At 56.8% G+C, this 21,273-nt stretch overlaps 1 protein-coding gene across 2 annotated transcripts in view; it reads left to right on the plus strand.

Annotated features, from left to right (window-relative positions):
- FBLN1 (fibulin 1) overlaps window positions 439-21,273 on the plus strand; it is an 82,332-nt gene continuing 61,497 nt past the window's right edge. For both annotated transcript variants that reach the window (XM_018048899.1, XM_018048900.1), the window contains exons 1-3: window positions 439-648; window positions 13,612-13,717; window positions 19,975-20,110. In XM_018048899.1, the coding sequence (XP_017904388.1) occupies window positions 570-648; window positions 13,612-13,717; window positions 19,975-20,110 (321 nt within the window). In that variant the 5' untranslated portion in view covers window positions 439-569. The remainder of the gene's footprint in view (window positions 649-13,611; window positions 13,718-19,974; window positions 20,111-21,273) is intronic.

Here is a 21,273-nt window from a genome sequence, read left to right on the forward strand (position 1 = left end):
CCCGAATGGACCGCCCTTATTTCCCCGCAAAAGGCGCCTCCGATCCTGGGAACCCCTCGCTGCCTGAGGCTGGGTTCCCCTCACCCGCCCTTTCGGTGGAGCCGGGCGGAGCTAACCTTTGATACCCAGCCCGCCACTCGGGCCGTGGGTGCGGAGGGGATCGGGTTTCACTCGCACGGGGAGGGGGTTGTGTGGGCGGGGGTGGGGGTGGGGTGCTTCCCGCCGATCGCGCCCCCCCTTTCCCAGGCGCCCCCCCCACCTAGGAGAAGTTTGGAGTCCCTGCCCCCGCCCCGGCCGTGGGCCTGCGCGCCCTTCGAGGATGGGTTCCAGGAGGGAGGGCCCCCCAGCGGGGAGGGGGCCCGGAGGTCCCCGCCGCGGCCGGGGGGAAGGGGAAGCGGGCGCCCCGCGGCCCCGCCCCCGCCGCGCCCTCCCCGCGCCCTCCTCCTGGGCGGGATAATTGAACCGCGCGGCCGGGGCCCAGCGTTGGCTGCGGAGGCTCGGCCGGAGCTTGGAGCCCGCGCTGCCCGTAGCCTAGAGCCGCGCCCCGCGCCTTTGTCCGCCCGCCGCCCATGGAGCGCGCCGCCCCGTCGCGCCGGGTCCCGCTGCCGCTGCTGCTGCTCGGCGGCCTCTCGCTGCTGGCGGCCCGAGGTAGGGATGCCGGGGGGCGTCGGGAGGGAGGGGACGCCCGAGTCCACGGACCCCGCTTGAGTGACTGCCCCATCCCCCGCCGACCCCTGTGGACCCCGCGCCCCGTGGGACTTTGGGGACTGCCGGCGCCTGGGGACGCGGCCTGGAGCTGCGCCCCCGTCGGCGGTCCTGGGGCGTCTGAGCTGCCCCGCGGCGCTTCCCCCCACCCCCCAACTACCCGCCTCCTGGCTTCCATCCTGATCACCTCCGCTGACTTGGGGACTTGTTTTAGAGACGGATACCTCCAAACACATTCTCCCGCGTGTCCTCTCACTTCCAAACCCTGTCCACCCTAGCGCCCATCCACCCGCCGGGGCCAAAGTGCCGGCCGGGGGAGAGGAACTGGCCGGTGGCCGCCAAGGTCGCCGTCCCCTCCCTCACCCCTCCTCCACCCCCGTGGCTGCCCCTAGCCCCTGGAGCGCCTTTGGCACACATGTTCTCACTCCTCCCACCTCCACCCTTATGCAGGGGCTGTGGTACCCAGTGTTCTGATGGAAAACAGACTGGGGGGTGGGGATCGGTAAATTGCTCAAGACACAGCCCCCGTCATGGAGTAGGGGGCGGCCCGTGCAGGACGCAGAGAGGAAGGGTGTAGTCTGGAGGTGTTCAGGGTCACAGCTATGTGTGGGGAGACCTCTGTCTGCTCTCCTGGGACACTGAGGACCCCAAGACGGAGGTGCTGCCAGGCTCCATATTCATTGCAGCTAGGGTCAGGCCGCCTCCAAACCCAGCCAGCTGCCTGATGGCAAGGGGGTGCAAGGGGGTCTCCACCAACAGAGCCCCCAGCCCTGGGCTGACAGCGCTGGAATGGCAGGCACCCAGCTCATCTTTTCTCCCTTAATCCTCAAGGCCTTCCACTCCTCAGGGGTGAGTGCAAGGCCCTGCCAATCACAGCCATGACCTCTGACTTCTCCACTGACCCCAGTTGCTTATCAGTCATTAGTCAGGCCAGCCCTCCTGGGGCCAGGCGCAGATTAGGGCTCCGACCACCCTCGGCATCTCCGGTTCTTTATCTCTGGCTTAGTTGAGCTTCTTTTAAACTCTCTGGTGACCACTCCCCTTCCTCTGTCAAAGGTCACTTGTCCCAGCTAATGCCTTGCCAGGATTCAGGGGTTCCCCAGGGAGACTGGGGGGGGGTGGGGGCGAGGAGAACCCTGCCGAGGTTTCTTGGCTCCCTGGCTCCCTTTGCAGCAGACCTTCATGGAACCCTGTCTGTTCCAGGCACGGGCGTGCGCCTAGGGGCATGTCGTGGATAGAGGAACAGGGGTCAGCACCGGCAGCGAGAGCCATCCCAGGCCTTGGGGTTGATGGGAGGCTTCTTGGAGGAGAAGGGTGCTTGAGTGGGAGCTTGTCAGGCAGGCAGGGGAGGAAGGGAATTCAGGGGACTGCTGGCTGGATCGAAAGCCCAGAGGGCCCCGGCACCCCCCTGTATCTAACACACAAGGAAACTGAGGCACAGAGAGGTGTAGTTGGACTTTGCTGAGCCCGAGTCCCCAGACCTTCCACAGCTACTCTTTCGCACCTCCTGTGTGAGAAGGGTCCCGTGCAGACTGGCAGGGTCCAGCTTTGAAGGAGTGCTGAGGTGTGCTAGGCTGGGATGGCTCCCCAGCCCTGACTGATGGTTTACTGCCGTCTTCTTCCTGGATCAGGTCCTCACTTGAAGTGGGTGAAGAAGCCTCTCTTCTTTGCACACTGATGAGAATGCCTGTATCTTTGGGGAGGACTCTCTCTTGAATTTCAACAAGTTTGGTGTGGGTGGGGGGGAGAGAAGGGGAGAGATCTGCCAGGTTCCTTTCTGTACCTGCAAACTCAGATGCTGTAAGGTTCCCGAAGCCTTGTAAGGTTGAGAGTGACACTGTCCCCACCCACCCCGTAGAGCCGAGGGGTCCCGGAGGAAATGTGCAGTGTAAAAGTGATCGCGAAAAAAGCCTCGATGGTGAGCCTTTGAGCGAATCTTCGGCCACTCCTTTGGTGACCAGGCCACGGGAAGGCAGAGGGGTGCTGCACTTTCGAGCCGGGGGGCAGAGCGGGAACCATCCGTCTGTCCTGCGTCCTTTTGTCTGTGCTGTTGGGCTTTCCTGAGAGCCAGTGGGGGAGGGAGGAAGAGAGGAGGAGGGTGTTGGGAAAGACGGTTCTGTTTTCCCCAAGACTTTCTTGGCCCCCTGGCTCCAGCTGGGCTGCCTTTCCAACTGATTACAGAGAACGTCGTCGCTGGGAGGAGAACAAAGAGGAGAGAGGACTTGGCTTGAAAACACGTGGCTGCACCGCGGCTGCTCCTGGAGTTTCCCACTCGGTGGCGGGGGCTGGACAGGCTGAGGGGGCTGCAGGAGAATGAGACTCAGGGTGTCTAGGGGGGCAGCGCCAGGGCCTCTTCTGGGGAGGCCACAGCTCCAGGTTACACCCCTTCCAGCACTGCCCGGAGCCACCCCAGCTTGGGTGCATTTGTGCCCTGATGGCGGTGGGGGAGGAGGGTGGCTCACTCCCCCTTGGCATCCAGCAGGCTTCTAGGAGAGCTCATTTGTGGAACTGACAACTTTATCTGTCGTCCCTCAGAAAAGAACGACGGGATGACCTGGTTTCTCATTTGTAAAATGGACATAACAGAAACCGACTTTTTAGGTCTCTCTGAGGATTGAGGGGGCTTCCCAGGTGGCTCAGTGGTAAAGAATCTGCCTGCAAAGCAGAAGACACAGATTCGATCACTGGGTCGGGAAGATGCCCTAGAGAGGGAAATGGCAACCACTCCAATATTAGTGCTTGGGAAATCCGGTGGACAGAGGAGCCTGGCGGGCTGCAGTAGCTAAAGAGTTGGATGCGACTGAGCACGCAGGAGGATTGAGGGCAAGGCTGCAGGAGGCCTGTCGTGGGAGCTGCATTATTATCACTTGTTACGTGTGTTGGCCCCTTCCTAGAGTAGGACAGTGTCCTTCCCCAAGACGGCACTACTAAGACTGCACGTCCCCAGCCAGGAGCTGGGAGGCCGGCAGCTCGCGGGGGCCAAAGCCGTATTGGTAAAGGTCATGCAAAGTGGGCTCAGCTGGCCTCCTTAGGCGTTTGATCATCTGTCTCAGCAAGGTATCTGCTGAGGGCCAGCTCTGTGCCAGACATGTTCTAGGTCCTGGGGATACGGCAGAGAGGAAGAGACCAGAGCCTTCTGCCCGTGGGGCGTAACTTCTGTGAGATCCTGAAAGTAGCCGATTACAAACTAACCCCAGCTGGGAGTTAGTCAGGGAAGACTTCCTGGAGGAAGTGGCATGCAAACAGGGATGTGAAGGAGCAGATGGAGGGTGGGGAGGGTCACCAGGCAAAGGGAACGGCATGGACAGAGGTTGAGAAGGTGAGAGAGAATGCGGGGCTGTCCGGAGTTCTGCCCCCTCCTCGTGCTTGGGGAGCTTCCTCAGGAGCCCCCTTCCCAGCATCCTTCAGACAGCCCCCGCCGTTCCTCTGAAGCGGTGGCGGCTGGGGCGGGGGGGTGTCTCTGTGAGCAATGGATACGGTGGGTGGAGCAACTTTGCCGGAAAACAATTCTAATAGGGCGCACGAGTACTTTGCCAGTATATCTCACAATCAAAGGTTTGCAAAAACATCAGATCGCAACAGCTTCGTTAATAAATGCTCGTGTAGGCTTCCCTTGGTCTCAGTTTCCCGTAATGGTTTCAAATGAAACCGAGGTGGGCAAGTACCTATTAGGTCAACTTTCCTGGGGTCAGAGACCCTTCAGCCTGGAGGGGAGCTTAGCACTGAGAGAGTGTGGCGCTGAGGGCAAGTCGTGTGTCCCTGGTCATCCAGCTCGTAGTAGGCACGGCTGGATCGGAGGCTGTGCCCTGTGGCCAGCACTCTTGGTGCTGGTCACCGCCTTTAACCCCGAAGCCTGGTCCTAACAAGAGGCTGGGGCAGGAGGGAACTGGCTGCCTGCATGTTATCAGGAGGGTCCTATGCCAGCCCACCCAGGGGTGGGAGCGGGCACTCAACCAAGGTTAGGAGACTGGACCCGAAAGTGACCCGCCCGAGAGAGCTTGACTGACTCCCACAGCCTTTCTGCTCTGTTTCCATAAATGTGGAAGGAAAGCTCTCTGCTCTAGGAAATTATTATAATTGAAGTCTTTTACATTTAGTCACTAATTTAGCTCTGTCAACAACCACATGACGTAGGTACAACTGTTATTTCCATTTTACTGCTGGGTTCCCAGGTGGCTCACTGGTGAAGAATCCACTTGCCAATGCTGGAGACCCAGGTTCTATCCCTGGGTCAGGAAGATCGCCTGGAGAAGGAGATGGCAACCCACTCCAGTATTCTTGCCTGGAAACCCCCACAGACAAAGGAAACCTGGTGGGCTACCGTCCATGGGGTCGCAGAGTCAGACGTGACTTAGAGATTGAACAACAGCAAGGGGCCAGAGTGGTTACTCCAGCGGGCGACATGACGCAAAAGGAAGAACAAGTTCAAAAAAAAAAAAATACTGGCTCAGCCCATTAGCATGAAAACACTCTGAGCTCTGGCATTTCAGAGCCGGTCCTGGCAACCAGTCCTTGCTCACGACAGTGTGCGTCATCAGTAGAGGACATGGGACTCTGTGCTCCTAACCACTCGACTGGGCGGACGCTTCAGTCCCATAGTTGAGCGCTCCTGTTACCGAAAGAGTGTGGGACCCAGCTGCTCGTCCCCCAAAAGCCAGTAAACAGGGCAGGTTGGTGGAAAGGAAAGTTTGCTTTATTTTAGATGCCCGCAACTGTGCAGGGGGAGGGCAGACATCTATCCAAAGGCCAACTTCCCTGTCCACTGGCAAACTGTGGGCAAGAGCTTTCATAGACAGAAGTGGGGGTGGGCAGGCTACACGCAGAGACAGCACAGTCAGCTCTGACGGTCATCTTCAGACTGGTCTTCGGTGGTCTGACTGGCGTCATCCTGCTTGTTTTAGGTACACTTAATCTTCAGTTCCGGGGTCCATTTGTTCCCGTTTCTTTGAGGCCAGTTCTCGAAATCGTGGCAGCCTCTGTCGTGGGGACAGTCTAGTCATCGTGTGGTTGACTTCTACCTGGGGCTTCAGTATCTGTAAGACAGCTCACAGGATATGGCTCAGAATATTATCTATCGTCCTTGAGAAAGAACCGACGGTCCTCGACTGCGCCTGCTGACAAGATGGTTACTCTCTGGTCTCCTCTGACTGCTTCCCTTTGCCTCTGTGTTTCTCATTTCTCTGATTAAACTTCTTTGACTCAAGTTTTCCACAGAGCGGAGGCAGGCAGAGGACGTCGTGGGGAAGGGGAGGAACTTAAGGTCCTGCTCCGTCTCGCTGTGTAGCCGAGGGGCTCGTTTGAAAGGACAGGTGTTTTCTATGCCAGGGGTCCGGGGGGGGGCGCAGATTCCCACCCGGCTCTGTCCCTGACTTCCTGGGGGATCCCGTGTGCACGGGCGCCTGCTTACTCCTTCCCCACACCAGGGGCCCAGAGGCAAGGGGGTGCGCCTCCAGCCTCTGCCCCCATCTTCCCATGGCTAGGGGCACTTGTCCTAGGACTTAGGACTCACCCGGATAATCTAAGATGACGTCATTGGGAGATCCTCAGTCACATCTGCAAGGACCCTTATTCCAAATAAGGTCACATTCTTAAGTTCCAGGTGTCAGGACATGGACGTGTCTTTCTAGGGGACGCCCCTAAAGCCACTATACACCCTTGAGAATAAACACAGAAACAGATGTGCTAACAAGCAGTCTGTGGGGCCCTCTGCCACGGTGACTGTAACGCGACAGCGGGACTCCGGCGGCTCTCAGGTGGGCGGCGGGGGGCCGTGATACTGGAACTAAGACGTCAGTGGCAGGGAGCCCTCTGTGAAAAGACCTGGGGAGGAGCGTTTGGGCAAAGGGGACCGAAGGCATACACCGGCCCCCAGGTGGGACCAGGTGTGTCAGAGGGACCACCGGATGGAGTGAAGGGAGGGGAGGCGGGCGGGGCCAAGGCAGTTTGTGCAGGGCCTTAAAAGTCAGGCTGCAGACTGGATTTTGTCCCAAATGCCCCGGGGCTGGAGGCTCTCAAGCAGGGCAGTGACATCCCTTGACAGCAGCTCCTCTGTGTACTGCCTGGTGGGTGGATGGCAGGGAGACTAGAGTGGAGGCTGAATAAGCCGGCAGGGTGGTGGTGAGGGAGGCTCCTGCAGGGTCCAGGGTGGAAGATGCCCTGGAGAGGGTAGTGGCCTGGAGGCTGGGGAGAAGTGGACAGAGCTGGAGAGTTGGGGAGGTTGAGTGGACAGGACTCGCTGAGCGCTTGATGTGGACGGTGAGGGAGCTGGAATCATTCAGGCTGACCCAGTTATTTTGGCCTCAGCCTCCTGACGCAGGATGACTGCTAATTACTGAGGTGGAGAAGCGGGACGAGGGTGGGCCTTGGAGTCCCGAGTGGACACTTTAAGTCTCCTGTTAGACGTCCGGGTGGAGCCTGGACAGACAGAAATGAGGGAGTCTCAGCCTGTAGGTGAGGCTGGAGGAGACCACCCAGGGAGGCGGGGGTGGAAGAAGAGGGAACAAGGGGCGGAGGCACTGAGCCCCCCAGGCAGTTTGAGGAGGGAGGAGCCTTGAGAGGACCCCTCCCCAGGTGCGTCCCCAGGGCTGGGGTGGCAGCTAGGAGGCTGCCAGGGCTGGCTCTTAGAGGCCGGCTCTCAGAGTGTCTTTGTGCTAATGGCTTGACCAGTATTTTTCTTTTCTTTTTTTATGAGCCTGTATTTGTTTTGAACCCATTTTTCCTTCTGACTTGGGTTGCCTGCCGGAGTGAAAAGTCCTGGAAGTTTTGTTGGCCTACATGTGCTTCTGGTTTTGATGTGAGCCTTCTCACCGAAACCCGCTGTACCTTTTCCATCACTGGTATAACCGCCCCCACCTTGAGCACAGATTGGCCAGGCAGGGTGGCTGTGGACACATAGCTGCTTCGTGGCAGCACCAGGATGTGAACATGGGCGGCTTGGCTCTTTCATCATGTTCTGAAAGCAGGACGCTGAACGAACCGCCTCACTCATCTTTCCATCTGAAAAGTCTCCCATATTTCTAACTCCAGCTTCAGGGAGAAGCCACCATTTCTGGTTTTACGGTGGATGGGAGTCAGCTTTAGAGTCACAGCCGGATTCGAATGCTGCCCGTTTGTCCCATGGCCTCAGGCAACGTGCCTCATCTCTGTCCGTCCTCTGTGTCCAGAATTGCTCAGATCACATGAGATCATTCATCTGTTCGTCTCTTCCTGGACACTTCCTGGTTCTGGGGTGGCTGCGGGTCCGGGGGCAGAATGAGTCTCCTGTCTAGCCCTTGTGGCACAGAGACACACACAGTTAATTATTTGTGCTAAAGTGCTGGCAAGTTTGGGGAGCAAAGAGACCATGAAAGGAAAGGCCTTTGCCCCATGTTTGCATGTGTGCATGGGTATGTGTTGGGGGGTGGGAACCGTGATTCTGGAGGACTTCCTGGAGGAGAGGGCCTTTGAATGGGTGTGAATGAGCTAGTCCAAGCAGAGGAGTGGACCCAAGACCCCCCAGCCTGGTCGAGCTTCAGTTTCCAAAAGCCAGGTGCAGAGGATACTTGACAGGTGTGCACACGTGTTCTGAGAGGTGAGAGGGGAAGCAGCAGATTTGGGTCCTGCAGGGGGAGATGCTGGAGAGATGGGGCAGGAGGAGGATGGCCCGCATGCCCACGGGGGTTGGTCCAGGAGGTCACGTGAGCTGCCTGGAGGGAGCAATGTGGAGTGGGCTTTTCTTCACCTTCTCAGGAGTGTGCCTTCTGGTCCTGTCTCTCGCTGCCTCCTTTCAGCTGGTTCTCTATCCGAGACCCCGTCTCTCTGCTGGGGGCTGATGTCCGGGGGTGTGTGGGTACCAGCTGTTCTTATGCTGGGGACGGGACTGGAGCCATAAGAACAGCCTCAGCGCCCCCTGCTTCCCCCCGGGAGGGAGATGGGTCAGTCCTCATCCTCGGCTGCAGAGGGACGCAGAGGCACTGGGACACACCCAGGAATAGTCTCCTGGCATCTCCCTGGGTTGTCATCTCCTTGAAGATAGAGTCCTGATTCTGGAGCCCACACCCCAGGGTCAGAGAGAGCCTGGCACACGGAAGAGTCCTAAGAGGGGTGTCTGCTGGCTCCCCAGGCTTGGGAGGTGGGGGGGGGCCTGCAGGGGGTGGGAATGGGCTGAGTCTGGCATGGTTCTGTCTGTTTGGAATTTCCCACTGGCATCTCATTGCAGCTCAGGCTTCCCAGTTACGTGGGTCCTGCACACCATGGGGACCCCCTCCAGCTCTCTGCCGCAGCTTCAGGCAGTGCCGTGCGGCAGCTGGGGTGCGAGCCTTGCTTTAACTCTTCATTTTCCCAAACAAGGGGATTAAAATAAAACCAAGTAGAGAGCTAACCAACCACCATCTCGTATCTCAGCATTCCATGGGCGTGAAGGGCATTCTGATGCCCCACAGTTTGGAAGGACAAGGTCTCAGGATTCCATCTTTGTGAGTCTCAACCACACAGTCAGATCACAGGGACCGGAGATGAAAACTGTGCTTTGCTGAGGTTTCTTCTTGAAGAGGGAAGCGACCCGAGGCAGAAGATTCCAGACTCGCCCGAAGCTCCACTTTTCTCTAAAGAGCGCTTCCTGCCCAGGACGGGCATTGAGTGTGTGGTGGACCAGTGAGTGTGTGGTGGGCGTGAGTGAGTGGCATCGCTTCCAGGGTTGGGGACCGAAGTAGCCATGATGGCCTTGTCGCTTCAGGTTGCTCTCGTGGCGTGAGTTAGGAAGGTGGCTCAGACACGGAGGCTGTGCCTGAGGTTTCTTCCATTTGATACCCTTTGGGAGATGCTTTCAGGGTCTGCTGGTGGGAGTGGTAGGCCTGATGCTGTTGGCTGCTGCGGAAACCCTTGGTACCAGTGAGGTGTAGCAGCTGGTGGGGTTGACACCTTGGTTCTCTTCTTGCCTCTTGCCTGGTCTAGCCATGTGCCCTGCGACAGAGTGGGGCCACGGCCTAGAATTCAGTCCCTCTTTCCCCTTCTGCCGATGGTGCTGAGTCCTTGCTGAGTGTGGTTGGGAGAAGTGATGCTGGCAGGGGGTTCTCCCATCACTTCCAGAAAGCAACAATAAGAGTTTGAAAGAAGGGTTTTTGTTTAATGTTGGGTGCTCAGCTCCCCAGAACAACAATTATGGGAAATTTACCCAAAGTAATTTTGACCCAAGGATGCATACGTAACTGATGTCCATAGGATATAAGGAAAAATAACGTTTCGCACTCAATCTGGTTTCAGTGGAGTAGCCAAGTTGGGGACCTTTAGAATCTGAAGACAAGGTGGATTGAAGATGTTCGATCCAGAGCTGTTGGTTCCTGTAGTGAAAGATCAGAAGTGATGTAGAAGCCCAGAGAGGGGGCGTGGGCTGGAGACGAAGCTGCGTGTCCTGGCATGGTGGCAGCAGCAGGAATTTAAGCGGTGAAGGGTGGGGGTGGTTGGACTGTCTCTAAGGGGCCCTCCGCGTGGGGCTGTTTCGAGGAAGACGGCAGGGTTCTGTCTGCTCTGACCTCAGCCGAGTCACCGTCCCACCTTGCTGTGGGCTCCCCGTGACCCCTCTGATGGGGGAGTTCTTGGAGGGGGGCACCTCCCACCCAATCAGGGTGTGCTGACCCCCCCCCCCCCCCCCCCCCCCCCCCCCCCCCCCCCCCCCCCCCCCCCCCCCCCCGCTGGGAGTTCCAGCTCTGTGGCTTGGAGCATTCTGGGGACATTCCAAGTTTCTGGATTGAGGGAAGGACTTCACATTCTATTGTTCTACTGAGAATAAGCTTCAAAGTGCTCAGGGCTTCCCAGCGGGAATCATTTCCAAATGTTTCTGCAGCTTGGGGCACAAAGTTCTCGCTGTGCTGAGCCGGCCGCTGGAGTCTGAGCCTTCTTTCACATGCTCGCCTTTTTCTGAGTTGAGGGGGGTAGGAGCTGCCACCTGTACCCCAGCTGTCCTGCACCCTAGGACAGGGCCATGTTGCCCCCATTCTTCACGGGCCACAGCAATCCTTTGTCCCTTTCGCGTGTCCTGCAGCCACTGTTTACTGGGGCTCCCTGTATGCTCGGAGCTGTATAAGCTCTATCCGTCTCCTCAGCCACTCTACAAAGGTATCGTGAGCCCCATTTTGCTGCCGAGGAAGCTGTGGTTCAGAGAGGTGAAGCGTCCTGCCCAGGGAGGGTCACAGAGCAAGCAAGCGCTGAACCTGGGATCGGATCCCAAGCCTGTTCGGCTCCAAAGCTGATCCTCTTCCTACTCAACCCTGTCGCTGCCAAGGGCCAGCTTCGAGCTGAGGTCTGGGATGAGAAGCAGGCCCAGCTCTGCGTGGGTGGGAGGGCGAGGCAGACACATGCTGTCAGTGGAGAGTTTGCTCCGGGCCGGGCTGCGGGCCGGGCTGCGGGCAGGCGGGCTGCGGGAGGCGGGGAGAGACTGGATGGGGCAGGAGCGCTGGGCCCGGGCTGGAGGCGCTGTGAGAGCCGCAAGGGGCACGGCCGCAGGCGGGAGAGCTACGTGGGGCCCGCGGGGGTTGGGCTGCGGGGGGACAGCACAGGGGATATTGGCCTCAGCGTCCGGCCACGTGGCTGGTCACGTCATCCTGCGAGTGAACCAGGGGCATCGTATCTGCGACAGGTCAGGTCTGGCGTTTCGTGAAAACTTTTCTTAAAATCAGTTGGCGCAAACATGAGGGAAGGAAGGAGTGGGGCCCCTGGAGGTCATCCCCGCAACCGGAAGTCTCCCCCTGGAGGTCATCCCCGCAACCGGAAGTCTCCCCCTTGAGGGGCACGCATTTGAGAAGCCAGTGACCCTCATTTATTACTATCTGGGCCCCAGCCCACGGTGTCCCCCAGAGTCACCAAACAGCTTTCGGGGGGAGTGTGGAGGGGACAGCTGTGATGGGGAGGGGTCAAGTGGCTGTGGGCCGGCAGGCTTTGTTCTGGGATGGACCCTCACCCTTAATCAGCCCCCGGGGACTCCCGGTGCCGGGCCGGGGTCGGGCGGGTGGATCTTCTGCTCAGCGCTCCCCGGAAGCCCTGGGACGGGGGTCCTGGGGTCACCGCCAGGGGACTTGGCGAGGCCCTTGATTCTTCTGGCTCAGAAAGTGGCCGGTCCATCTGCAGCAACAGGGATGGACCTGGAGATGGTCGTACTGAGTGAAGTAAGTCAGATAGGAGGAGAGATACCATGTGACATCCCTTGTATGTGGATCTGAAAGGAAATGATGCAGATGAGCTTAGGAAGTGGGAAGACGCTTACAGACTTAGAAAACAGATTTGTGGTTGCCAGGGGGAAGGGATAGCTAGGGGCTTTGGGAAGGTCATGTACACACTGCTCTGTTTAAGATGGATATCAAGAAAGACATCACACGTGGAGCTCTGCTCAGTGTTATGTGCCAGCCTGGCTGGGAGAAGGATTTGGGGGAGAATGGATGCATGTTTATGTATGGCTGAGTCCCTTCGCTGTTCGCTTGGAACTACCACAGCATTGTTAATTGGCTATACCTCAATGCAAAATGTTTTTGGTGTTAAAAAATAAATGAATAAAAAACAATTTAAGAGGAAATGGCCCGTCCAGCCTCTGGCTCTTCACACCAGCCTGGACCACACTCACTGGGTCTCGTCGGGGTGACCACTTGCTGCCTCAGGGCTCCAGGCACAGTTTGTCCCCAGAGGCGGTTGAGGTGGGCGTGGGCAGGTCTTCACAGCCAGTGTTACTGGACACACTGGCCTCAAGCTGAGTCCAGGAGTGGCCTTGTCTTCTGGGGCCACCTCGAGGGCTGGGCCTTAGAAGGACGATGGGCTCAAACAGAACACCCAAGGCTCTTGGTGCCAGGATATGGTGCCGAGCGTGGTGGGATTTACCCCATGGGGTGTGCGAAAGCTAGCCGTGAGAAAGCATGTTCCATAAAGTCCAATTTTGAAATGTCCTGCCCAGATGTGACCTTCTGCCTGGGTGCAGAGGCGGTTGCCCCTCTCGCCCCCTCCCGGCTGTGGAAGGAACTGGGGCTGAGGGTGCCTTGGTGCCGGACGGCTCCTCCCTTTGGTAACCATGGGGTCCTCTCCTTCCGTGAGCCAGGGGGCCCATCGGGGCAGCCTGGGCTGCGGATGGAAGGCTGGGTGCCCAGCGCAGCCGTGAGGGCGTGGGTGTGCCAGCGGCCATCTTTCCTTTTTGTAAGCAAAGAGGCGAATCTGTGACAAGTCTGGGGCAGAAACCATCACCAGTTTCAGTTCTGAGGCCCTAGCAAGTGGCAATGATGGTTAAATGAGAACGCAGCGTGGGTCTCAGAAATGCAGGCTCCTTGCTTCTCCCCGGAGCCGGCTGGCTGCAATTGAGGCCCCCCGGATTTCCGTCCCCTCCCCCGGGTGCCCTCCCCCGGGTGCCCTCCCCTCGTGTCCCCTCCCCCTGGGTGCCCTCCCCCTGGGTGTTCACTTTCCACTCTCCGGGGAAGCCTTCCTTGGTTGTCCCAGTTCGGGGGACGCGCCAGACCTCCTCCATTCTTCACTGTTATCTTTAGTGAGACAAACCGTCTCTGACCCCGCAGGAGTGGGGTCAGTCATGTCCTGGATACCCTGAGCACCAGGCTGTCCGTGTCCCCAGCCTCTGGTCCCGGGGCAGGGATCCTGGGTGCTGAGCCGCAGCCCTGACAGAACTGTTCTGGGAAGATCGTGGTTGAGGTGTCAGGCCTCTCCAGGAGGAGCATGCTCCTGGGTCTCCCAGCCCCAGCCTCAGTGGAGTTTTCAGGACGTGCTTGTGGAGTGACTAAAGGATGCTTCAGCATTAGCCTGGGATGCTGTGAGGTGGCGTCCAGATGGTGCGTCCGGGAGAGGGGCGCCATTGGCCTCCCGAGGGAGGCTGCCCATCCCAGGGGCCCTGGGGGGTGTGGTGAATCGCCTGCCGCCTGTCACCCTGTTCTCCTTCCTGCATAGCGGGCGCAGACGTCTCCATGGAGGCTTGCTGTGCAGACGGACATCGAATGGCCACGGAGCATAGGGCCTGCTCACTGCCCTACGCCTCGGAATCCAAGGAATGCAGGTATGTCTGCCAGCACTTCACCAGAAGAGCGTTTCTCTAGACAGAAGCAGGAGAGGAAGGGAGAGTGCGTGGCAAACCCCCCGGGGGGAGGCACCAGGGCCGGGTTGTGGGTTGGGGGGTGCAGTGGGCTGCTGACCCCTGCCTCCCCCCCTCCTCTGTGCCCTCATGGTCCTCCTATGTGGCTCTGCTCACCCTTCCCCCGCCTCCCCGGCATTATCGGGGCATCCTGACATTTCACCAGGCTGCACGCAAGGAGATCTGGGTTTGCAGCCCTCGCTGCCACAGGTGGGCACTGTGACCAAGTCACCCAGAAAGGGGGTGGTTACTGGGGGCAGATGAGGTCATGTGATCTCAAAGCACTGGAAGTGCTTTGCCAGTAAAAACACGGCCGCTTTCAGACCCCAACACCCAGACGAGCCAGTCCCAGAGCAAAAGTTCTCCTAGGCCGTTGTCTACTTTATGCAGTAGCCAATGTCTGGATCAACTATGTTTGTTCCTCTCTCTCTAAATTAACTCAAGCTCCTTCAAAGTTTTGGGAGGATGTAAGCTTAGAACGGGCTTCCATGGTGGCTCAGCGGTACAGAATCTGCCTGCAGTGCAAGAGACCCAGGTTCGATCCCCAGGTTGGGAAGATCCCCTGGAGAAGGAAATGGCAACCCACTCCAGTAATCTTGCCTGGAGAATCCCCATGAACAGAGGAGCCTGACAGGACTGAGGCGACTGAACACCTGACTGGAAGCTTAGAATAAATGATAAAGACATGTCATGTCAATCAACACTGTCAAAATAATATAAAAATAGTAACAAGTCTTTAGTAAGCACCTACTTTGTGCTTAGGCATTTGCTGCCCAGCATCTCATTTAACTCTGTTACTGACCCATTTTACAGATGAAAAAACTGAGCTTTCCCCAGAGTGCTCAGCTGGAGGCATTAGGACTTGGATCCAGATCTGCTTGCCTGGGGAGCAGAGGTCAGGAGGCAAGGGTGTGAACATGTTCCATCACGTGCCATCCGCTCATGCTCCCTGCCCCTGATCCAAGCCAAAGCAGATTTGACCTGGGGGTGCCGGATGGAGAGCTGCCACAGACAGAAAGAATGTGCGGGGGGGCTCGTCCGCCTCCTTCTGGAGTCTTGCATTTGTGTTGGCTTCGAGCATTGAGAGGCTGCTGCCTGCCAGCAGTGACGGAGGATGTAAAGCTCCATTGAGGAAATTCTTGAAAAGTCGAAAGCATTGTAGACCAAACAAGGGAGGGAGAGAAGAGGGCACTCGGATTGTCTGAACTGAGGGGGAGACCGTGCCATGAGGATTCACGGCGCGTCTGATGAGTGAGAGGTGAGATCTTGGCGTGAGGCTTCGCACTAGAAGTGTCAGAGGGTGGCGGGCAGTTTGGGGCGAAGCTAGCCGGTGAGCGCCAAACATTTTGTTTACAGACTGGGCCCAGAAAGGCAGACAGGCCCTGGGGACTCATTGGGCTGGCTTTCAGGCTGTGTAACTTGAGCCAGCCTGGACCCTCGGTTTCCCCAAATGTTAAAGCAGGACAGTGATGATGACTGAGGGGAGGGAAGCAGCTGGGACCACCACCCGAGGCAGAGGAGTGTGCTCGTCTGCTCAGGCCACCAGCACGGAGACCGCTGCCCGGGTGGCTTAAACCACAGACAGTTACTGTCTCAGAGCCTGAAGACAGCCGTCTGAGATCCTAGTTCCTCCTGACGCCTCCCTCCTGGGCTTGGAGGTGCCACCTTCTCCCCACATCCTCATGTCTTCTCCTCTCTCTGAGTTTCTGCCCTAGTCTTTCTTTTTTAAAAAAACATTTTTATTAAAAAAAAAACCTTTTTTTTGGCTGCAGCTCGCAGCATGCAGGATCTTAGCTCCCCAACCAAGGCTCAGACCCATGCTCCCTGCAGAGGAAGAACAGAATCTTATCCACTGGGCTGCCAGGGAAGTCCCCATGAGTTCAGGGTTATCATTTTTAATGAAGGGAGAGAAGGGAGAGAGCAGGTCAGAAATCAAATCTGGTTTAAGAGGGTGCTCTTAGCAGTTCAAGGGTACAGGAAACAAGAACCACCAGCCACCTGGTAACTCAATAATTCCAGTGTTATTTTTCTCCTTCAAAGTGGCATTGTGCCAGACCCTCCAGTTGTAAGTTTTCATTCATTTGGCAAATCTTGATTGATCCTCGATGCTGTTCTAAGCTCAGGGTGAGGAGAATGGGATCTCATAGGTGGGCAGGCCCCAGGCCGAGCCCTCATGGGCAGAGCTGGGGGAGGAAGGCACCCAGGGATCTGTGGTGCCCAAGAAGCCCAGGGTTGACACACTGGTAGGTGAGAGGATCGGAGAGGACTGCAGGGGCCCTGGCACCTCCCAGCACACATCAGTTCTAGCTGGGTTTGTGTGGCTTCTGCCCAAGCCTCTAACACATGGCACGTTTGGGGGTGATCAGGAGAAACGGCAGATGATGTTTCAATTCAAGCATCGCCATGCATTCTAGTCTCAACCAAATATGGTTGGCCTTGGGACCCAAATATGGTGGTGGTAGCTCAGTCGCTCAGTCGTGTCCAACTCTTGTGACCCCATGGAATGTAGCCTGCCGGGCTCCTCTGTCCGTGGGATTCTCCAGGCAAGAATACTGGAGTGGGTTGCCATTTCCTTCTCCAGGGGATCTTCCTGACCCAGGAATTGAACCCGGGTCTCCTCCATTGCAGGCAGATTCTTTACTGACTGAGCTATGAGGGAAGCCCAAATATAAATTTGCCTAAAACTTTGGGTTGAATGCAGCCCATGAGGGAATTTGGATCCACATGCCGTTCGCAAGTGGTGCTAGTAGTAAAAAATAAAGACCTGTCTGCCAGTGCAGGAGACCCAAGGGACATGGGTTCAATCCCTGGGTCGGGAAGATCCCCTGGAGGAGGAAATGGCAACCCACTCCAGTATTCTTGCCTGGAAAATCCCACGGACAGGGAGCCTGGTGGGCTAAAGTCCATAAGATTGCAAAGGGTCAGACATGACTGAGTTGACTTAGCATGTTAGCATGGAGTCGAAACCTAAAGCAGATCCTGAGCTGATGTTTCTCAATCCACCGGTCACTCTCTGAACCCCTTCATCTATTTCGCAAATTGTATTGAGGCTACCCTGGAGGAAATGGTGGTAAATCAATGAGCAGCATGTGCAGAATGTCTTTGGAGGATGCAGACGATGACATGGTATAGTCTCTGGTTTGTAAGAATGCACGAGGAGTCATGGGAAAGGAAAGCCCAGGGACAAGAGGCCGGTCTCCTGATCAGAGTGGGTTTACGATTTCAGATAGAGATGTTTGAGGGCACCCTGCTGAGAATGGGTGTCTCACCAGGGCCTGAAGGAGGCAAGCCAGCCAGCCAGGTGAATGCAAGATCGCTTGTCCAAGTCAAAGGGCAGTAAGGGGAGAGCAGCTCCGAATCCGCCTGCAATGCAGGAGACTCGGGTTCGATCCCTGGGTCAGGAAGATCCCTGGAGGAGGAAATGGTAACCCGCTCTAGTATTCTTGCCTGGGAAATCCCCCGGACAGAGGAGCCTGACGGGCTATAGTCCATGGGGTTGCAAAGAGGTGGACATGACTGAGCGATTAACTGCTGTCCAGCTCTCTGGACGCCCAGCTTTGGCCCAAGCCCACCAGCACAGAGCGTCATAATTGCTGCCCCGGAAGGACCCCAGTGTGGGAAGCTGTGCTTCCCCTCCAGGACATCCCTCTCTCATCCCCGAAGCCCCTGCATGGGCCTGGCACACAGTAGGGCTGCAACCAAAAAATTTTTTTTAATTGCAGTAAAATGTACATAATACTCAGTCGTGTCCAACTCTTTGTGGCTCCGTGGACTGTAACCCTCCAGGCTCCTCTGCCCATGGAATTTTCCAGGCACAAATACTGGAGTGGGGTGCCATTTCCTACAGATTGCACCACTGTGACCATGTTTAGGGGTACAGTTCAGTATATTTACATCACTGTCCCACCATCCCCAGAACTTTTTCATCTTCCTAAACTGAGGCAGAAACTCCTTGTTACCCTCCCTGCCCCAGCCCATCCTTTCTGTTTTCCATCTTCATGAATTTGACTCTTCTGGGTCCCTCATAGGAGAAGGCGATGGCACCCCACTCCAGCGCTCTTTCCTGGAGAATCCCATGGACGGAGGAGCCTGGTAGGCTGTGTCCATGGGGTCACTAAGAGTCAGACACAACTGAGCAACTTCACTTTCACTTTTCACTTTCATGCATTTGAGAAGGAAATGGCAACCCACTCCATTATTCTTGCCTGGAGAATCCCAGGGACGGTGGAGCCTGTGGGCTGCTGTCTATGGGGTCGCACAGAGTTGGACACGACTGATGCGACTTAGCAGCAGCAGCAGCAGGGTCCCTCATACAAGTGGAATCACAGTATTTATCCTTTTGCGTCTGGCTCCTTTCACTTAGCTCTCTGTCCTTAGAGTTTCTCCACTTTGTAACATGTGTTCGGGTTTTCTTCCTGGTCGAGGCTGTGTTCAGCTCCTTCGCATGCACAGACCACACTTGGCTTGTCTGTTCCTCGATGGATCTTGGGTTGCTCCCATCTTCTGGCAGTTATGAATCACGCTGCCGTGAACCTAGGTGTGCCAACGTCTGAGTCAACTGCTTTCTATCCTTTTGGGTTTATACCAAGAGTTGGGATCACTGGACCCTATGCTCATTGTGTCTAAAATTTTTTGAGGAACTGCCACGCTGCACCATCTAACACTCCCACCCACAGAGCATGAGGGTTCCAATTTCTCCACAACACTCGTTTTTTTTCTGTTCAGCAGTAAACATCTTTGAATGAACAGATAGTTGGACGCACATCTGTTTGCTCTCCCTAACAATTTAGTAAAATGCTGGTTATTTGCAAATTCACTGAGGGCAGGAGCCGAATGTGTGGTAACAGAGTATAGGCATGTTTCATTTTCTTGTGCTTCAAAGGTTGGGATTTTTTTTTTTTTTAACAAATTGAAGGTTTGTGGTAATTCCATGTTGTCAGATGATGGCTAGCATTTTTTAGCAATGATGATTTTTATTAAGGTATGTATTACTTTCTAGAGATAACGCTACTGCACACTTTGTGGGCTGCAGTACAGTGCAAGCGTAACTTTTATATGCTCCAAGAAACTAGAGAATTTGTGACTCACTTTACCCTGGTGGTCTGGAACTAAACCTGCAGTCTATCTGTGTGTATCAACAGATCCAGGCTGGAGCCCATGGACAGTTCTAGAAGTGCATGAGAAGCTGGGTGAGGAGCTCCAGCCCCAAAGAGTGGAGGCTGGGGCCAAGGCCGCCTGGCCAGCCACGCAGGGAGGCTGGTGGGGCCCCACCCTCTCCGGTCCAGCAGGCCTGGCGGCTCTTCCTGCCCTTGCTGGCAACCCTAGAGCCAGGGTTCTCCGTGGTCTGGGGGGAGCCACACCTGTGATCACACACCTCTTGCTCCCTCACCTCTTGCTCCCTCACCTCCCTGCCCTCCCTGCCTGGAGCTGTGTCTGAGGGACCACCTCTGGCAGATCCACCTCGAGGACCTTCTTCCTGGAGACCCTAGCAGGGCTAGGAGATGGGGGTGTGGCGGCCCAGGCTCACTGTTGCTACCATCCATCACTCTTGGCTGTGGCAGCCTCCTGTGCCTTGCCCGAGCTATTTCCTCTGATTCTGGAACCTGAGGAGATGTGTATTAATAAAGGATGAGAGGGTCCAGACCCGAGCCAGCCCTCATCTGTTTTTTAAAATTTGTTTTTAATTTAAAAAAGGCCAATTCAATTCGCTGTGCCGGGCCTTGTTGCAGCACGTGGGGTCTTTAGTTGCAGCACGTGGGGTCTAGTTCCCTGACCAGGTATTGAACCCTTGTCTCCTGCGTTGGGAGCACAGAGTCAGCCATAGGACCACCAGGAAAATCCCGGCCATAATCTGGTTCGTGTTATAAATAGCTGGGAACTTTCCCTGGATGAGGGTCAGCGCTCGAGAGAGATGAATCGGCCTCTCAAAACCACTCCCAGACACCACTCTGCGTTCAGTCTTTCTAACTAAACACTGTTGAGCACCTTCCGTATGTGGGTGTTGCCTGTGTATCTCGGTGTGTCTGTGAATGAGCGGCAGGGGTGGGGGAAGGAGGGAGACCCTCAAATGTGGCAGGGCTGCCATCGCCCAGGGGCTACTGCTCCCAGGCCCTGGGTACACCTGGCAGACCTCACCCCCACCCCGCAGAGCCCCTGGCACACCCCACGCCCTCTGCCCACAGGATGGTTCAGGAGCAGTGTTGCCACAACCAGCTGGAGGAGCTGCACTGCGCCACGGGCATCAACCTGGCCAATGAGCAGGACAGCTGCACCGCGCCACGCGGCGACAACACCAGCCTCGAGGCCATGTTCGTGAAGGTGAGGTCCCGGCCCTCCCGGCATAGCCGTCCCTTCTGCAGTCCGAGGCCTGGGGCGCTCTCCTTCCTGCACCCTGAACTCAGGCAGCCTTTCCCTCTGAGCAGCAGGGTGTGCATAGCCCCGGGGACTGGAAGGGCCACTCAAGTCTCCCCACCAGCTCCAGTTTACCCAGTAAACTCTGGGCATCACCCCAGAGTTGCAGCATGCGGGGTCTAGTTCCCTGAACAGAGATTGAACCCGGATCCTCTGCACTGGGTGCGCAGACTCTCAGCTCTGCAGCCCAGGCCCCTTCCAGCACTGGGAAACGGAGATGAGGTGACCCAGCCCTGCCCTGAAGACTGCCAGCAGGGGTCCCCAACCTCTGGACCGCAGACCAGTACCTCCTGTTGGATCAGCGGCGGCATCAGATTAGATATAAAGTGCACAATAATCGTAGTGCGCTTGAATCACCCCAAAACCATCCTCTACCCCAGTTCGTGGAAAAACTGTCTTCCATGAAACCGGCCCCCAGTGCTGAAAAGGTTGGGGACGACTGACTGCCAGTCCCAGGGCTTCAAACAGGGACTCAAAGGTCAGAGCATGGGTTACCTGACTCAGGGCCTTCTGGACCCTCAATTCAAGGTAGGCATCCCCACCTGCCCCCAGGAGGCCCTCAAAGGTCTCTGCTCTCCCCAGCTAGTCAGAGTTCAGAACGGGCCCCTATGTATGCCTCTGAGAACGCATGATCTCCATAACTGCCCTAGAAGAAAAGACTGAGGTTCAGAGAGGCCCACACTCCAAGGACCTCTCAGCAAGGGTCCTTTCGAGATCAGCAGTGAGGCAGGGCTGGGAGTGGGGTCATCTGGCCCAGAGGGAGCCCTGTCCAGAAGGTCAGCGATGAGGGAATGTCATGCACCCTTGACTCCATCCCAGGCCAGGTCCCTGGGGCCTCCGTCCATGTGGAAGGCCTGCATCTTTGCACAGATGTGGAGAGGTTCCCGAGAGCGTTCCGAGGTCTGGAAACTGCAAATAAACCAGGCTGTCCCTCCCTTACCACTTACCAAGGGAGAAAAACAGCCTGACCAGGAGGAGCTCAAGTTTGGAAAGTTAATTAACCTGGTCATCGGGGTTTCTGGCGGAGGTGCCAGGTGACGACACTGAATTCCCTGGAAGAAAGATTTCCT

The sequence above is a fragment of the Capra hircus genome, chromosome 5 (assembly GCF_001704415.2).
Source record: "Capra hircus breed San Clemente chromosome 5, ASM170441v1, whole genome shotgun sequence".
Classification (NCBI taxonomy): Eukaryota; Metazoa; Chordata; class Mammalia; order Artiodactyla; family Bovidae; genus Capra; species Capra hircus.